The sequence below is a fragment of the Macrobrachium rosenbergii genome, chromosome 15 (assembly GCF_040412425.1).
Source record: "Macrobrachium rosenbergii isolate ZJJX-2024 chromosome 15, ASM4041242v1, whole genome shotgun sequence".
NCBI lineage: Eukaryota > Metazoa > Arthropoda > Malacostraca > Decapoda > Palaemonidae > Macrobrachium > Macrobrachium rosenbergii.
Window position 1 is genome coordinate 7,510,620 of NC_089755.1, and position 2,307 is coordinate 7,512,926.

Below are 2,307 nucleotides of genomic sequence, written 5' to 3' on the forward strand. Positions count from 1 at the left end.
CCCTGGGGGCTCACCGTGTTTGTCCCTGGGGATTGCCTCCCCAACTTTCTTATGTGGGGGATCGCCTCCCCAGTATGTTGTCCTGGGCGACTGCCTTCCCACCATCTTCCCTGAGGATTGCCTCCCCAGTGTTTGTTCCCGGGGGATCCCCCCCCCCAAGCTTTCTTATGTGGTGGGGGATCGCCTTCATAGTATGTTGTCCTGGGGAGTCGCCTCCACACCTTTTTCCCTCGGGGATTGCCCCCCCAGTGTTTGTCCCTGGGAGAATGCCTCACCTTTCTCCCTGGGGATTGCCTCCCCAGTGTTTGTCCCTGGGGATTGCCTCCCCAGTATGTTGTCCTGGGGGATCGCTTCCCCAGTGTTTGTCCCTGGGGGATAGCCCCCCCTGATTTATGATAATGGAATCCAACAAGACATTATTATTCAGATTTGTCAACCTGAGAACGTGATAACAAAAGCGCCATTCAAGAAATAATTGTGAAGAGATCATTTTTTTTTGTCGTTGTCATGTTACGTAGTCTAAGGATGAGTCCAACCTGCAGTAAATAAAAAAATGTCATGAATACAAGTATTTATCCATACTTATCACAAACATTTTGAAAACAATGTGCAAGTGGAGAAAATTTTTCAAATGCTGGATAATTGTTGGAAAACTTCTAAAATTAAATCAGTGTGAACAGATAATTTTTTGTCATGGAAAAATCGCATTGTCATGTTACATGTAGTCTAAGGATGAGTCCAACCTACAGTAAGTAAAAAAATGTCGTGAACACACGTTCTATATTTATCGCATACATATCACAAACATGTTGAAAACAAGTCAGTGATTGCAAGTGGAGAATGAATCTTTGTCAAATGCTGGATAATCGTTGGAAATACTTTCCAGGATTATCTGTAAATTGCTGACTTGTATTCAAGCTGTTTGTTATATGTATGCAATAATTTCCAACTGTGTTAATGAATTGCATCACTGTAGTGTAGACACTCACTAAGATTGACTGAAATTTTAATATTCCTGTTATTATGTGGAAGAGATATGAAAAGGTTAGCCCAGTGGAAAAATATTTAAAATAATATTCTAAGAAATGGTTCAATCATGTGAGAAGAATGGAGAACAAATTATGAATCAGAGTGTCTTAATGTGGTTCGGTCATGTGTTAAGTATGGAGGATCTCTACTTATATTGGTCATCTGGGAAAACTTACTACTGAAAAGTGTATATTCCATAAAAGCTGATGAGTGCTGGATATAATGGAGCAACAGAGGCTTTTGAATGAAAGGGTCTAAATACCAAGGATATGAAATAGTCAGGTCAAGATAGAGATGATTAGTGCAGCTTTTTATTTATGGAGGGTTTGAAGCACTACAGTTGATGAGTCTTCTATAAAGGATGTGTCCTATATTGAACAATCTATTTTTCATTAAATGTTTGATTAGTTTTTTTCATTAATATATATATATATGAGATATATATATATATAATTATATATAGTCTTATATTTATATATATATATATATATATATATATATATATCTATATATATATATGCTGGATAAATGAGGCTTTTGAATGTATATATATACCAAGGATATGATATATAGATATATATATTATATATATATATATATATATATATATATATATATGATGTGTGTGTGTGTGTGTTATATATGTATATATATATATATATATATATATATATATATATATATATATATATATATATATATATATATAGAGAGAGAGAGAGAGAGAGAGAGAGAGAGAGAGAGAGAGAGAGAGAGAGAGATAAAGTAAATTGTTCTCACTGTTAATCTCATATTTGCAAAGACTAAACATTCATGAATATGCAAACACATACTTAGGCGTGCTAAACCCTCTCTTGGAACCAAAGTGAGGAGACAGCGTTGGGTATTTCAGAAGCCTCCTCTCAGAGTCTTAAGAACCACTAACTTCATTTTGTTGGAAAGGTAAAAAAAAAATGGAGGTAATTTGCATAAGCATCTTTTAAGTTTATAGTCCTAGAAATTTTACGTGATTTTCAGTGTTTTTTTTTTTAGAGGGGGTGGGCTGCTAATAATATTTGAAGAATACTTTCTAAAATTAGGTAACATTTTTTTAGATTGATAAGGCAGGTTAAAAATTAATATTATTTGGAGAATAATTTTAGATAAGAAACTTTTTTATGGATTCATAAGGGAGGTTGAAAATGCATATTATTTGGAAAATATTTTCAAACAATTAGGTAAAATATTTTGGGATTAGTGAGGCAGGTTGAAAATCCAAATTAATTGGGGGACATTTTT

The 2,307-nt window shown here is 34.2% G+C and overlaps 1 protein-coding gene across 1 annotated transcript in view; it reads left to right on the forward strand.

Moving 5' to 3' along the window:
* The first annotated feature begins 266 nt into the window (after nucleotides 1-266).
* The window catches only part of LOC136846228 (uncharacterized), a 5,108-nt gene continuing 3,067 nt past the window's right edge, over nucleotides 267-2,307 (forward strand). Inside the window, exon 1 of the mRNA XM_067117029.1 lies at nucleotides 267-360. Coding sequence (XP_066973130.1) covers nucleotides 267-360 — 94 coding nt within the window. The remainder of the gene's footprint in view (nucleotides 361-2,307) is intronic.